The sequence below is a fragment of the Podarcis erhardii genome, assembly GCF_964252035.2.
Source record: "Podarcis erhardii genome assembly, chromosome: 15".
In the NCBI taxonomy this organism is placed as follows: domain Eukaryota; kingdom Metazoa; phylum Chordata; class Lepidosauria; order Squamata; family Lacertidae; genus Podarcis; species Podarcis erhardii.
Window position 1 is genome coordinate 42,453,295 of NC_138505.1, and position 14,474 is coordinate 42,467,768.

General features: G+C 42.7%; 1 protein-coding gene across 5 annotated transcripts in view; it reads left to right on the forward strand.

Annotated features, from left to right (window-relative positions):
- The window catches only part of KNTC1 (kinetochore associated 1), a 90,423-nt gene extending 78,848 nt beyond the window's left edge, over positions 1-11,575 (forward strand). For 3 of the 5 annotated variants that reach the window (XM_081842594.1, XM_081842592.1, XM_081842596.1), the window contains 9 exons: positions 871-989; positions 1,500-1,635; positions 1,869-1,964; positions 3,292-3,348; positions 4,890-4,944; positions 6,755-6,818; positions 7,458-7,587; positions 9,747-9,836; positions 10,125-10,761. In XM_081842594.1, coding sequence (XP_081698720.1) covers positions 871-989; positions 1,500-1,635; positions 1,869-1,964; positions 3,292-3,348; positions 4,890-4,944; positions 6,755-6,818; positions 7,458-7,587; positions 9,747-9,836; positions 10,125-10,397 — 1,020 coding nt within the window. In that variant the 3' untranslated portion in view covers positions 10,398-10,761. The other 2 variants (XM_081842593.1, XM_081842595.1) reach the window with 2 other exon arrangements.
- The last annotated feature ends 2,899 nt before the right edge of the window (positions 11,576-14,474 follow it).

The following is a 14,474-nucleotide window of genomic DNA, read 5'->3' on the forward strand; positions in this document are numbered from 1 at the left end:
TGGAGTTCAACAGCAGCTGGAAGACCAAATTGTTCCTATCCTTTTACTAAGCTGTGGTCTGGTGCGAAAAACAAATGCTGCTGGCTCCATAACTTTGCAAATTTATCAATCCCTAAGTTGTTTTGTTTCAATTATTTTATTTTTGAAAATTTTAATGCTGTTAGCTTTGGGAGTGAACACTGAAAGTGTATGAAAGAAAATTTAAAACAATTTCACAAAATAACATACAAGTTTAGACATTATTTTGATGGTTTTAAACTAGCTGCAGCAGCAACTGAAGGCGGTAGAGTAGGTTGAATGAATGTAATTTCTAAAAGCACAATGGAGATAAATGGGCATCCCTCCGAAGATCATTTCAGGGCCATGGCAGAAAAAGTCCTGCATCCTGTAGCTGGCAGCCTGGCCTCTCTAAATCTTGGAGCTTGAAGCAAGTCCTCGTCTGCTGTGTAATTTGGGGGAGGCATACCTGGGCAAAGGCCTCAGTTGGCACCTTGAATTGAACTCTGAAACCAGTTGGTAGGCAAGTTGCTGGATAGGTCAATGCCGGTTTGGTTCTGTGAATCAGGAGCTGGGGCTCTAGCCCACTTGGTATCCTAAACTGTCTTCAGTGGCATCAATGTGGCAGTTTACTTCAACTGTAATATCCTCTCATTCAGTGAGCAGGTTCTTGCAGGGCTAGTTTCAGCAAGCTGTCCTTTGGAAGAATGGAACTTTTTGCTAATAGTCAGGAATAGCATCTCCCTCCACCCCCAGCACCATTATATAAAAAAAGCCAAATAAACCGGGGAAAAGATACTGTATAGTTTATTAATAGTTTAGTGCTTTAAAAATAATAATTCTGTATTATTTTCATCCCCCTCCCTATTTTAGCCTATTGGAGTAAACAAGTTGACCTTTGCTCACAGAAGCCGGGCTCTCAAGTGTCTGCTCTGCCTGGCGGACCCTTGTGCTGTTGAGACCCTCTTCAAAAAGCCCCTAGAGGAAGTGAGGTAAGCAGAGTCTTGTTTTCCTTCAGACATACAAAATGCCAACCAGTGATGAAGTTTCATTCAATTTCTCCAAACACCTTGTTGGCTCCCATCCACAGCATGTGCAGCGCTGATACTGCTGCAGACATGAAAGCCTCCCCCACCCTTCTCCCAAGGAATTCAAGGTGGAATGTGTTGTGAGATGGCAGGCAGATCAATCACCCAAGGCTGAGCAGGAATTTAAACCAGAGCCACCACATCACACTGGCAGATTTAAGAAGCTAAGATCCAGCCAGTGCATGGACGAAAGCCGGGTCCTGAATTCCATGCAACAACTCAGTGAAATTTTAGCATTTGAAAAAGGGCCCTGCATGCACAGTTTTGGTTCAGGGAAAGAAAACACACCCTTCCTCATCTAGCTCAGTTTGGCTGCACAGACTGTTTGCACACAGCTGTCTTTATTAGAAGTTTGTAGCATTTTGGTTTCCCTGTTGTGAACCTCTACAATAAATGCACATTTCTTTTTAATAGGAATTTCCTGAAATGCTTAATTTTCCTTGCTCAGTTTGAAATTCTGAATATCCCATACACCTACTCAACGTTTCATAGCACTCCCAAGGAAGGAATGATCAAAGGCTTGTGGAAGAACCATAGCCACGAACCCATGGTAATATGGCAGGGGGTTGGAGATTGGAGGGGACAAAACACATATCTTTTTCCTCATGTTGTATCTTTTTTAATGCACAGCAGTATTCAGGACATTATCAGGTACACAGAGAAGAGTAAGAAGTGTTTAACTCCTACGTTACTGATGAACAGCAAAAGTTTTCTCTGCTTTGGAATGATTCACAGTAACATGGTGTTCAATAAAAAATAAAATAATTTACTCATTGGTTTCAGGCAGTGAAACTTGTGGCAGAGCTTAGCTTGGAATATAAAGTGCACGATCCTTTACTCTGGAATGGTTTGCTTCAGAAGCTAATTAGTTTCAACAAGGTAAGACTTCTTTGGAGAGGGAAAGGTCCCTCTGTGTTTTGGTGTCCTGCGAGAAAAGCTTCCTAGTGCTAGTGCAGGTTTGGGTTCTAGTTAGTTAAATTTTACAGATTCAGGTATGTAGCCGTGTGTCAGGCCTGGTCGTTGTCCTCTTCAGATCACCACACAAACGCTTCTTGTCTTTTATAAAACTTTTTATTGCGTATTAACAAAACAGTCTTATAAACGATTCTTAAATATTATTCCTCAGAGTCACTTATTTCAGATACCTTGCCTTTCCTGGGAACAGCCGGTCCCTCCCTGTTGTTCTCTTCTATTAGATTCACTGCTCTCCTCCCCCCTTGGGGAATGCTTTCTCCCTCTAAGAAACTGGAAACTTCTAACTCTTCCCTGACACCGTGTTGGTCTGACGCAGTTGAAGTGTGTGTGTGTATATATATATATATATATATATATATATATATATATATATATTTAAAAAATTGTCCAGTAGCACCTTAGAGACCAACTAAGTTTGTTCTTGGTATAAGCTTTTGTGTGCATGCACACAAAGTAGTATCTGAGGTATCTGAAGTAGTGTGCATGCACATGAAAGCTTATTCCAAGAACAAACTTAGTTGGTCTCTAAGGTGCTACTGGACAATTTTTTTATTTTTTATTTTTTATTATTTTCAGAAGGGGCTGTCTTCATCATTTAATTAACCAACTCAAGATGTGGGGATGGTCACCAAATTGGGATGGCTTTGCAAGAGGATTAGACAGATTTACAGAGGATGAGGCTCCCATTAGCTGCTAATCATAATGGCTGTGTGCTGCCTCCAGAATCAGCAGCTGTGTGGCTCTCAATAACTCTTGCCAAAGCACCTAAGTTGGGAGAGGCCTGTTGTGCTTGTGTTCCACCTGTGGGCATCCCAGCACCATCTGGTCTGAATTGATGTTGATGTTTTATGTTATAAGACACCTTGTATGTATTAGGAAAGGTGGGATAGTTTAAAAAACAATAATGATAAAAACAAATCTATTCACTATTCAACCTTTTTTTCCTCATTTGCCTCATTTGATTTCTCATTTGGTTATTTGACTCATTCTCAGACCAATTAATGGGGGAAGATTGCATTGGGGGACGTCTTGAATTCCATGTCAATGTTTGTTTATTAACTTTTGGGTTTTCATAGACAAGCTAGAAAACTCAAAAGGTGCATGTTATCCTCTATTGTCTGATAAAGATGGGAGAGAATTAAACAACGCCATGCCCTCCATTAAAGTTGCATCTTAACAGTATCCTCTTGCTGTGCTTATACAATCCTCGAAAATGCCTTGTGTATTTCAGGTTCATTATCTGAAGAAGGTTTTGACAGAGGTTACTGGGATCTATTCCTTATGGCAGGTGCGTGAATTCTCACTCCCTCTCAAGCTGGAATATTTGCCCAACTTTAAAAAGAAATGAGTGTAGTAATTTGTTTATTTGCAGACAATTTAATATTTAATTTAATATTAAAAGGTCATTGATGTTACCGATTGCCTCCAAAGCACTGAGTGCCTTTCTACCAGCTGTGGCTCTGCCTGGACAGGAGGAGCCTGGTTGGCCTTAGTAATCTATGTACCTAGACTATGTGTGGGGTTGCCTTTTAAAAACTCTTTAGAAATTGCAGTTAGTCCAAAATGCAGCTCCAAAGTTGTTCCAGTTAGGAGTTAAGATCACATTGCACTTAATGGTTTACCCACTAAAATAGCTCCAAGTTCAGTTTCAGGTTCAATTCAGTGTCCTCATTTTTAAGGTGTAAAATATTTCATTACTGGGACTGTAGTACCTGAAGGGCCACTTTTCTCCACATGTGTCCCCCTAGACTCTTCAGACCTTCAGCAGAGGCCCTGCCTCAATGCCCTTGCCCTCGGAGGTGCAGCAAAGAGCCCGACTTGGCAGTGGCAGCATAACTGGGTTGCACTTTGCAGGGAGACTTACTGGGCAGTTAACTCGAAATAATTTGTGCACAAGGCAAAAATACTTTAATTTCCCCCCAAGCTTTTTAATCCACTCTTCATTGCTTTCCTGCAGCTTGATGTTTATTTTTTTATTTCACTGACTGCAGATGGGATCCCCTGCCCACTGCTGCTAATCAAGGCATATTCATGGCGCCCTGTGAGCCTAGTACCGCTTTGTGAGACTTGCAAAAATGGCACTGGGCTTGCGGGGCGCTGTGAGCTGTTGTGTCCCTCTCAGCCTCCCTCCAGATTGAGGGTGCTGAGAAGGATGCCATAGCTTACAACGTGGCAAGGTGCCGTGATGCACCCCTCCGCCAAACCATGCCCAGGCCAACGGCCCCTCAGCCCCACCCACCCCATGCTACACCGCTGAGTGGTGGCAGGTGACTCCCTACTTGAGGGGACAGAGCCGCAGTGGGTGGAGGTAACAGGATGTCCCAGGAGGTGTGCTGTCTTCCAGGTGCAAAGATTTACTATGCAACAGAGGTTGCCATGTCTTATAAAACCCATTGACCACAACCCCTTCCTTCTGATTCATGTGGGTACAAACAATACTGACACACACAGCCTTTAATGTATAGAAAAGGACTCTTAGAATCTGAGCAGGAAGTTGAAGGGTCTTGGGGCATAGGTGGTTTTTTCATCACTCTTTCCTGTTGAAGGTCATGGCCCAGCAACAGAGAGGAAAACACTGGAAGTAAACCACTGGCTGCACAGTGGTTTTTGTTAGGGAAGATTTGACTTCTTTGACTGTGGTCTCCAGTTCCTTGAGGAAGGACTTCTGGCAAGAGTTGGGTTGTACATCACAGCAGTTGGCAAGAATGTTTGCTAAGAGTCTCACAAATCTGATCAGAAGAGCGTTAACCTATATTCTTGACAGGATCCACTAACCAATAAGTAGGGCATTCTCTCAGGCATTTGAAAATTTGTTTTAACTTTCCGCAGATTCCAAACTTCATCCTAGCTTGGCAGAATGTCATCCTGGCGCCATGCCTTTCAGGTTAGTTCTGTTTCTTTACTCTTGAATCATGCCACCAAATCATCACTCGATGCTTTTGTGCATTTTAGGTAGAGCAAGTAAAGTGAAGGAAAAGCCATCAAAATTTGGAGGGTGGATGTGGAATTCAGCATCTTGGTAACCTCAGGTTTCATTTCAACAAAAGGATTCTAGCCTGTTTGGTAGCAAAAGAAGAGCCTTCAAAGCGTGTGCAAAATAACTGATGAAATCTCAGGCACCAGAAAGTGGGTCAGTGGGATTCCCAGCAACCATGGGGAGGGGCTCATAGAAACATAGAACTGTAGAGTTGGAAGGGGCCCCTGCAGTGCAGGATTTGCAACTGAAGCATCCATATAGAATCAATAGTTCAGTGCATTTCTCCTTGACCAACAAAAGCAGAATATGGCTGTAGTCTTATATAGATTCCTAGGCAAATCCTACTAAACTTAAGCCTGGAGAAGAGGAGGTTAAGGGGTGATATGATAGCCATGTTCAAATATATAAAAGGATGTCACATAGAGGAGGGAGAAAGGTTGTTTTCTGCTGCTCCAGAGAAGCGGACACGGAGCAATGGTTCCAAACTACAAGAAAGAAGATTCCACCTAAACATTAGGAAGAACTTCCTGACAGTAAGAGCTGTTTGACAGCGGAATTTGCTGCCAAGGAGTGTGGTGGAGTCTCCTTCTTTGGAGGTCTTTAAGCAGAGGCTTGACAACCATATGTCAGGAGTGCTGTGATGGTGTTTCCTGCTTGGCAGGGGGTTGGACTCGATGGCCCTTGTGGTCTCTTCCAACTCTATGATTCTATGATTCTACTCCTGAATAAACATGCATTGCAAATCATGTGCATTCTTAACTTATAGAGAAGTTTTTTAAATGTACAATTTGGATTGGAATGAGTGGGCAGCAGAATAGGACAAAGTGTTTATTCATGCAGTGCATAATGAATGTATGGTATTAAAAAGCCACAGGATGTGCTCATGGTCACTGGCTTATAGGGGAATCAGACAAAATCATGGAGGAGTGGTCTGCCCAAAGGAGAAGTGATAGATCCTTGTTCAAAGGCAGTATGTCTCTGAATTCTAGTTGCTGGGGAGCAACAATTGGGGAGGGCTGTTGCTGGCTTTCCTGGAGGCATCTGATTGGCTACTGGAGGAAGGAATATTGGCTCTTGGTCTGACCCAGCAGAATGTTTCTTAGTTTCTTATAGCACATAATTTTTAATTCACATTTGCATATCCCCCACCCCCAATTTAGCCTTATTCACTTATTTGGTCTTCTGTTCTTGCTTAAATACTATGTGGTATCTGGCCATCCTACTCCAATAGTCACACATTACAAAGATCACTCGTTTGCTATACTGTGTATAGAGAGATTTATTTATTTGGAGCATTTGTATCTCGCTCTTCAGGCAACAAGATGACTTATATACCATCAAAGCAAGATGGTCCCTACCCACAGGCAAAGGGGCAGGGAGGGAAGAGGAATATCAAATCTCAGTCACAAATCTCTAAACAGTTGTTGCTATATAGACCAGCTGGCACAGTTCAGGGGCTGGAGGTGCCTGAAGGAGCTGGGCCTCCAGCAAAGCTCTCCCACTGATGGCTGCCCCAGATGACAGTTGTGGGGAGAGGAGGCCTGATGTAGCTGACCTGTCACAGCAGAGCCAGTGGGGGAGCTCTGCTTCACAGCTCTCACAGAGGTAGTTTGGATACTATGAGCTCATCTGCAGAGCTGAAAGCAAATGCTCTGTAAATCAAAAATTCAGTGTAAATCAAAAATCCTTTCACTATGTGTCTGTTTTGTTTTTAAAGCTTCACAGCCACCGAGTGCTAATCAGCTTGAAGCATGCTATGAGTCTTTCAGAACATTATTGAGGTAAATAAACATCTCGTGTGAGAAAGAGACACAATGTTTCCTTAAGAATTAAAAATTCCAGCACTCTCCATATGGAGCAGAATGAGGTGGCCAAATGGACCATACTACCTCAAGCTACAGGTGGGGAATAACACTTCTCCTATGTGTAAAAGCAAAAACCTAGCACATCATGGAGAAAGTACTTGCCAATTAAAAAAGCTAGCCTTTCCCTGCTTTGCTGGCTTTATAGTTGCAGGGAATTTTAGTGTGTGAAAGCAATTTTCCATTGCTGCTCTTGCAGTTTATTTGACAGCTTCAGATGGCTTTGTGTGTGTACCAGGTCTGTGATAAGCAGTGCTTTTTTCAAGGGGTCCTCAAGGGTGTTGGCACCTCTTTTGTTGTTGTTAAAAAGTGTGGCATTTACTGTAACAATCTCATGGTGAGAACCAGCACCTATTTTTCTAGGGGAAAAAGCACTGGTGATAAGAGCATGAAAGGAACAACTAAATCATGAAGAAGTTGAATGATTAAAATATGGAATTAGTGTGTACACTTATGCATCAAGCTGTTAGGCCACTGAAGGAAGGTTGTTACTCTGTTAATTTATAAAATAACTGTAGCTGATTACTGTTTCCTCCACTTAATGGCTACTTCCCAAAGGTGTCCTCTCGTGGCTGATCTAGATCTGACTGGGATTGCAAAGCAGTATGCCCAATTAGACCTGCCAGCTTTGGCCTTGGGGTGTCTGTTGCTGATTCCACAACCTGAGAAAAGAGCTCAGCAGATTCAGGTGAGTGAAAACAGACACAAATAGTTGGTGTACTTCACAATCAGTTGGTGAAGCCCCTGAGTTAAAATTCTACAGTATCAATCTAGACTAAAGATGGATTGGGGGACCTGTGGCCCTCCATAAGTTTAGACTACAACTCCTGTCATCCTTGGCAACTGGCCAGTCTAGATGGGGCTGATGGGATCATGCAAGTGAGAGTCCAACACATGGAGGGCCCAGCACACGTACACCCAGGAATTCCTACCACAGGCCTTCTGTGTTCCACTTCAAGCATTTATACAATCCTTCGTGGTTTTTTTAAAAAATCACCAGTAGCTCTGGGTTGGGAGTACGTCGCATCCACCCTGAGTAGATTTTGTATTTACAGTGGTACCTGCGGTTGCACACAGGATCCGTTCCAGAGCTCCAGTCGATCCCAAGGTGTGCGTATCCGGAGGTGCCGCTTCTGTGCATGCGCGCAGCACAGTTTAGCACTTCTGACATGTGCGCACGGCAAAACCCGGAAAAATACTTCCGGGTTTGCCACATATGTATCCCAAAGGATACATAACCGGGGGTGAACCTAAGTAGAGGAGGTACCACTGTATTTGTTTTCTGTACACAAATGAAACACTTACTCTTCTATTTTCTTTGACTTTGGCCTACTTCTGTTAAAAAAAAAAGTTGCACTCCTTTCTTCCTCTAGTTTTATTTTGTGCCTGTCAATTTAGGATAGCACTCTTGTGACGAAGATGATGTCACGAATCATAGAATCTTGGAAGGGACTCCAAGGATCATCTAGTCCAACCCCTGCAATGCAGGAATCTCAGCTAAAGCATCCCTGGCAGATGGCTACCCAATCTCCAGGGAAGGAGAGGCCACAACCTCCTGAGGGGGGAGACTGTTCCACTGTCAAAACAACTTTTACTGTCAGAAAGTTTTTCCAAATGTTTAGTCAGAATCTCTTTTAATGTAACTTGAAGCCACTGGTTCAAGTCCTGCCTCCCAAACTGGAGGGGGGAAAACACATGTTCCCTCTTCCATGTGACAGCCCTTCAGATATTTGAAGATGGCTATCATATCTCCTCTCAGTCTCCTCTTTTCCAGGCTAAACATACTCAGCTCCTTCAACCGTTCCTCATAAGGCTTGGTTTCCACACCCTTGATCATCTTGGTTGTCCTCTGTCCTCCTCTGTACATGTTCCAGCTTGTCAACATCCTACTTAAATTGTGGTGCCCAGAATTGGACACAGTATTCCAGGTGTGGTCTGACAAAAGCAGAATATAGTGGGACTATTACTTCCCTTGATCTGGACACTGTACTTCTGTTGATGCAGCCTATAATGTTAGCTTTTTTTTTTTTCCTGCTGCATCACACTGTTGACTCATCTTAAGCTTGTGGTCCACAGACCCCTAGATCCTCTTCACATGTACTGCTAGTAAACCGGGTGTCTCCCATCTTATATTTATGCATCTGTTTTTTCCTGCCTAAGTCCAGAGCCTTATATTTGTCCCTATTGAATTTCATTTTGTTAGCTTGCACCCAGTTCTTCAATCGGTTACGGTCATTTTGAATTCTGATTCTGTCTTCTGCAGCATTAGCTTCTCCTCCCAGTTTGGTGTCATCTGCGAATTTGATGAGCATCTTAATTCCTTCGTCCATATCATTTATAAAGACATTGAACAACAATGGGCCCAGGACAGAACCATGCAGCACCCCACTTGTAACATTTTTCCAGGATGACGAGGAACCATTAATGGGTTCTCTTTGGGTTTGGTTAGTCAACCAGCTACAAATCCACCTAACAGTTACCTCATTCAACCCCCATTTTACCAGCTTCCTCACAAGAATATCATGGGAGACTTTGTCAAAAGCCTTACTGAAATTAAGATGCACTATGTCTACAGCATTTCCCTGATCCACCAAGTTTGTGATAGCATTTTTTAAAAATGCCTCTTCTGCATGAAAGCTTCTACTGCAAAGAATGTCGACTTTAAGACCCTGCAAAACTTTTTGCTGCAATATTCAGTACAGCTTCTATATAGGATTTCATAGTTTGTGAAGCTATTATCCTTTGCAACCTCTTTGAACAAAAGTGCTGTAAGAATCAAGAATATTTCTGTAATGTTTGTTTGTTCTCAGATGCTTTAAAAGATTTGATCCTGTTTTTCCCCACCAGGGCTTCCTATCCTTATGTCAGCTTGGGACTGTGTTACTGCAAGTAGAGGAGCACATGAACCAGGGTATAGTAGCTGGCTTTGCCATACAGGTACCCCAATTTCAGCCCTTTGGGACAAAATAGACAAAGACACAGTTGATTCTTTCTCGTAAGCCATGGACCTAACCAGAATAACTCTTCTGCTTTGCAGATTAGATGTCTGATTTTAGACTACATCATAAATGAGAAGTGTGAAGAGTTTCTAACCTCAGAATACATTCCATTCTTGAAGTTGCAGGAGGTTCACCCTGGGAAACTTAAAAGCTTGGTAGAAAAACTTGTAGAAAAGAATAGGTAAGTGAGTGCAGAATTCTCAAGTTTCATTTTTCTTTGTGCTAGGAGGGCCTAACCCTACTCTTCTCCACAACTGTGCCAAAGGATGTTCCCAAGCCTTTGCTTATACATGGAAGGGAGAGGTCTTGTTCATGTACAGTACCAGTGAGCCACGTGTGCATCCAATGTAAACAAGACACTGTAGCTCCTTTGTCGCTTCCTGGGCAAAGCAAGGGAGCAGCAGGCACACAGTGCAGGAGGAAGCAGCTGGTGGGCAGCTTGAGCACTCTTTCTCCCGAGGCAGATGATGGGCGTGGAGAAGGCCAGGAGCGAAAATAAGCATCAGAGAGCAGAGACTGTATGCAGTGCAGGAGGAGAGCAGGTGGAGAAGGAGCCACAATGGCAGAGACAGCAGTGGGTGGATCCACCGCCCCTCCAGAGGTCCATATCCGCTGCCCCGCCCCCTGGCATGCTATGCTTCATGCAGTGATTTGCCAGGTGCGACATATGCAACAAATGCTGCATTGGCTTGTTGTCTAAATGAATACATGCCTCTTCCCGCACTCCCACTGCAAAAAACCCCCTACAGGTATTGTGATTTTAGAAAACACTTGCCTCTCTTCTCTCAGTATGCACTTTTTCTTTTTTGCATAGTTCAAAAATATTGATTTGTTTTCTGCTAATGACTGCGTGTACATGTTTTATGCAGGATGGATGATGCAGCAGCCCTAATAAAAGGGTATCTTAAAACATCTAGAACTCCTCTTCCAGAGGACAGGACATCTTCAGATGTTGTGAAGGTAATAAAACTTTTGTTAAAAAAAAGTCAACCCACCATTAGTTCTCCTGAAACGCTTTCTGTCTATTGAGTTTTAAATTTGTATCCTGACCTTTGTTTCAAAGGAGCCAAGAGCATCAACCAAAATGATTGAACAAAGTCTGAGAGCATCTTAGCTGAAACATGTTAGGCCATATTTTGTGTGCATCTGCAGGAAACAAAACTGCCAGTCTGAAAATTAAGATTCAGTAACTAATGAATTCTCAACATTTTTATTATTATATCTATTTATAGCCTGCATTTTCTCCAGACCTGGCACAGAAGGTGGTTTACACAAATTAAAAGAACACAGATAAAAATGCAAAAAGCTAAAAATAGTTAAAAAGCAATTAAACAAATGTCTTTTATAATCTTTTATATGCTTTATTTTTTTGTATTTTATCTGTGTTGTTTTATGTAAGCCGCCTAACAGATGCAAATGTCTAATAGACATAGAATAGCATACATACTTAGTACACATTCTGTTTCTTATAGAAAACTGAGTGGCTGGTAATTTCTTTTTCTTCCTTCAGATGTACTTCAACGAGCTGGCATAGAAGTCTTGTCATTCATATATATGTAGAAAGCCGTTTAAGAGGTCTCATTATCCTGTATAGCTATGCTTTTTGTATTTTACTTGGCTCTGTATTTAATTTGCACCAAAAATTCACTAAAAATAACTGTTACAAATCTTGTTTGAGATTTCATAGAATCATAGAGTTGGAAGAGACCACAAGGGCCATTGAGTCCAACCCCCTGCCAAGCAGGAAACACCATCAGAGCACTCCTGACATATGGTTGTCAAGCCTCTGCTTAAATACCTCCAAAGAAGGAGACTCCACCACACTCCTTGGCAGCAAATTCCACTGTCAAACAGCTCTTACTGTCAGGAAGTTCTTCCTAATGTTTAGGTGGAATCTTCTTTCTTGTAGTTTGGATTTCTCTGCTTATGAAGAGAGAAACTTTGCCTAAAATCAAGGCAGCGCTAAGTTTCAGGGAATTACTGCATCCTTGTTGCACTTTGAAATTATTTGCAAATCCTATGATACTTTGATATCAAGACTGTTTTTAAACTGCTTTTATTCCAGTGCAGATAAATCTGACATTAAACCCCAACATGGCAACCACAGTGTTTTGTCACGAGCCTGACACAAGCTAAGGGGTATTTCACCCACCCAAGTAATTCCACTGTCATTTCAAGATGGCAGCTTTCCCCCAAGCCCTACCCCCCGGCCACTGCTCAACATACCACCAGACATCTCTGCAGCAGCAGTTCCAAGCTTCAGGCTGTTGTTTGGTGCAGCAACAGTGCACAAGGCCTTGCGCTGGATGGAATTACAATATGGACTTGTACTTTTTCAGGTTTCGTGAGGCTTCTCCCTTAGCTATTGAAAAAATATAGTTGCCTCTCTTTTCTCCTGGTTTTCAATCCATTGGCTTAAGGAACCACTGAAATACAGTGGTACCTCGGGTTACTTATGCTTCAGGTTACATCCGCTTCAGGTTACAGACTCCGCTAACCCAGAAATAGTACCTTGGGTTAAGAACTTTGCTTCAGGATGAGAACAGAAATTGTAGGGTGGCAGCACGGCAGCAGCAGGAGGCCCCATTAGCTAAAGTGGTATCTCAGGTTAAGAACAGTTTCAGATTAAGAACGGACCTCCAGAACAAATTAAGTACGTAACCAGAGGTACAACTGTACACTCAGTAGAGTTTAATTTTCTGTCTAATATGTGAGACTTGGTTATTGCCTGCACATGAGGGTAGATTTGCAGTGGATTTAAGAGCACCTCCACCTTGCTTGGAAAAAGCCTTGCACTTCAAGCAAACGAGATGCGCTCTCCACTGCTACAAGACACTATGACATATGTGGTCAGGCCTCAGATTTTCAGCTCTTCTAAGGCCCCCTTGCTTGGCCAGATCAAGCCTGGAAACTTTCAGGTTCAGGTGACGTTTATCCCAATATTGCTTTCTACCTGTCCTGTACATTCGTCCCCCAATGTCATGGTTTCTTCAACTAGGATAGAGAGCCACATACGTTATTCTCAGCAAAGGAATCCCAGCCCAAAACAGCCCCAACCTCAAGGAAGACAGAAACAGAAAGCTTAAGTGTGACCAATTCTTATGTTCTTATATTGCTGGACAATGAGCCCATTTGGATGGGGTGAGAGAGGTCACTTCCAACATCTCTCTGTTCCACACTGAATAAATTTATGTTGCCATTTCTATGCTATTTAACATAATTCTTTCTCTTTTGGAGGGAGACTCATGGCCAAGAATAGACTCCAAAATGGCCACATGGCTGAGATTTTTGCCCCCCCCCCCCGCCTGTGTGCAATTCAGCATCTGGAAGATTCGAGAAATTCGTAACATGACTAGCTCCCTTTCTGGTGAATTCATCCACTGAGTGTAAAAGAGAGGATGGAGACCTCTTTCAAGTTAATGTCCTGAGTCCTGCTTCTAGCAGCAATCAGACATGGAGCTGCAGTGACATCAGAGGAGAAGCTGGTTCAGGGCTCAGAGCTGCTGCTGGACGTAGGGTGACCCCCCCCCACCTGAGCTGTTGGACAGGAGCCTCCCAGACTACCAGGGTCTATAAGGACCAGAGCCCCTCCCGCCTCTGGCAATGCCAGGGCTGTTTCAGAAGGGAGGCTGCAGTGTGCCTGCCTTCAGGCCACAGGTTGGCTGCCCTTCAAGGTTGAAGGCTCTCAAAACAGGGGAGCCTGGTGTCAGAGGCATCCAAGGTGTCTGCCTTTCTGCTCCCAACCTTTGCTGCAGCAAGCTGCTCCCTCAGTGCTCCCCTCAGCCCAGCAACCTTTGACCAGACGTGCCTCTTTTTCTGTGGGATCCCAGTCTCGGATCAGAACATGACAAAAACTGTTTTTCAGATGTATTTCAAGTTAGACAATAAAACTGTATTGAAGGGAGGAGGGTTAAACAGACATTTGTACACTTTTGTTACAAAACTGTAGAGCTACAATTTGTTGTAAAATCACTTTTTGGTCGGCAAACATTGCAAAATCTTTGTGTGCAATTACTGTGTATTTACAGGCTTCCTGTTAGTGATTTTCAATTATTATTATTATTATTATTTAGACAATAACATCACACACTCAACATAGGACATGGCTTAAGATAAATATATTAGTAAATAAATATTCTGAGAACATCTTTCCATAAATGAAATGTGCTGCTATACATATACAGAATGTACACAAATTGTTTCCTAGCCTTAGAAACATTAAAAATAGTAATGGAGAAAGAGCCCTTTAACCATATTACAAATCTTTACAGTACATTTTATACAAAACTGTTTTAAGTGCTACAGAAGTTTCATTTTCTTAAAAAAGTTTTTTTTTTTTAAATAGTGCCTCATGAGCCCATCAAAATGGCAACAATTAATTAAATAGGAAGGCATTTTGGATTAAAAACATCTATTGTACTGACCATTACAACACCTTTGTCATGAAGCTCTAGGACGAGGAAATGAAGACACGCAGCAGGCAGAAACTGGAAGCACCCTTGTTACTGGGGGGTGAGGAGAAAGCGAGGAGAGAGACTTTCTAACCCAGCTCTTCAGGTCCAACTGCAAAGTGTCC